Source organism: Manacus vitellinus, unplaced genomic scaffold, assembly GCF_001715985.3.
Source record: "Manacus vitellinus isolate BGI_N305 unplaced genomic scaffold, ASM171598v3 scaffold_35_pilon, whole genome shotgun sequence".
Classification (NCBI taxonomy): Eukaryota; Metazoa; Chordata; class Aves; order Passeriformes; family Pipridae; genus Manacus; species Manacus vitellinus.
The window spans coordinates 4,349,990-4,351,530 of NW_021940498.1; the positions used below are offsets into that span (position 1 = coordinate 4,349,990).

Sequence of the window (1,541 nt, forward strand, 5' to 3'; positions counted from 1 at the left end):
CACCCCAAAGAGCTTAGGGATGCTGGCAGAGCCCCCCGTGTTGAGTGATGTGGGGCTCCCTGAGACAGAGCTAAACCTCTTAATGGCACTGCTCAGTGTGGACAGTGGAATGGCCAGAGGCCACCAAACGCCCTTTAAATCTGCCCCCCTGGATGCTGAGCACCACCCCGCCTCCCACAGCTGGGCGCTGCTTTCCAGATGTGATTTCCCGGGGCAAGAAGGGGGGTCAGCGGCTGCGGGGGCTGTCGGATGCTGCATGCCTGCAGTGGGTGGGGGCTCCTGCACCCTGCCCACCCAGGCTCCCCATTCACCCTACACCACCTATAAGCTCTCCCCCCCCCTCGTTCTTCCTGCATCCCACTGTTCTCCTGGGCAGCAACCCCTGCTTCCAGCAAAGCCACCCCCCGAGCTCCACCCCCCAAACCCCCTCCAGCATGGTAACATCGGTGTCTCCTTGTCCTTGTCCCTGTAGCTCTTCCAGCAGTTTGGCAATGCGATGGCTAACGAGTTTTGGGCTGCAAATGTGCCCCCGAGCGAAGCCATCGGCCCCACCAGCGGCAGCCAGGAGAGGAGGCGCTTCCTAATCGCCAAGTACCGGGAGGGCAAGTACCGCCACTACCACCCGCTCTTCGGCAACCAGGAGGAGCTCGACAGGGTCAGTGGCCCCCGGGGCCGGGCACCTGCTTGGGGGTTCTGCCTGGGTCCTAAGCGGTGCTGAGCTGGGGTGCTGGGGCTGTTTTGGGGAGTGGGGTCTGTGCCCAAGCAGACTGCCCACCATCCTTCCCTGCCTGTATCCCCTAGCCCCCATTGCACACCCTAAGTCCCCACTGTGTATCCCAAGCCAAAGCCTGGGGTCTCCGGGAGGGACAAGCCAGCTGTGAGGACAGGGTGACACCTCTGCGATGGGGCACATGTCCAGCTGAAGCATAGAGCTTCATGTCCAGGCTGGAGAGCTTTGTCTGGTGTGGGATCCCCCTCCCACAGCCTAGACGGCCCCAGGGTTCACCTCTCCCTGGCTTGGAATTGTTTTGGGGGTCCAGCCCTGGGCTGGATGGGGCTCAAGGGGGCTGGTGCTGGTGGCACACACTGGTTGAGGCAACTTGAAAACCCTCCCCAGAGCACCTGACCGGCACCCCCAGCCTCCAGCTATGTGCCTGCTGCTGGCAGGGTGCCAGACCAGGGCGTCACCAGGGAATGCCATCCTGGCACTCCGGCCGCCGGCCTTCGCCTCCCGTTCCGCCGTGGCTTCGGCTCTGCCGCGGCTTTGCCGGTGTTTGCACAAGCGCTGGGGGCGCGCGGGGCACCCGGGCGGCTGCGGGAATTCGCATGTGGGCTTGTTTGTTTTCCTACTCCGGCTCGGCCGTCCCGCCCCGCTGCTGCCGTATGACTTCACCCTGGCTCCTTAAGGGAGGGATTCGCTGCCTGCTCCAAACTTTTTCTTCCAGTTTGAGCCTCCTTTGTCCTGCTCAGGCGGCCGGGAGGCGGCCGGGGGTCCGGCAGCTCACGGCGCTCACCTGGCTCCTTTCGCTCCTTCTCTTCGG

General features: G+C 63.9%; 1 protein-coding gene across 1 annotated transcript in view; it reads left to right on the forward strand.

Annotated features, from left to right (window-relative positions):
* The window catches only part of ARAP1 (ArfGAP with RhoGAP domain, ankyrin repeat and PH domain 1), a 28,750-nt gene that overhangs the window by 14,673 nt on the left and 12,536 nt on the right, over window positions 1–1,541 (forward strand). Inside the window, exon 12 of the mRNA XM_029961460.1 lies at window positions 473–655. Coding sequence (XP_029817320.1) covers window positions 473–655 — 183 coding nt within the window. The remainder of the gene's footprint in view (window positions 1–472; window positions 656–1,541) is intronic.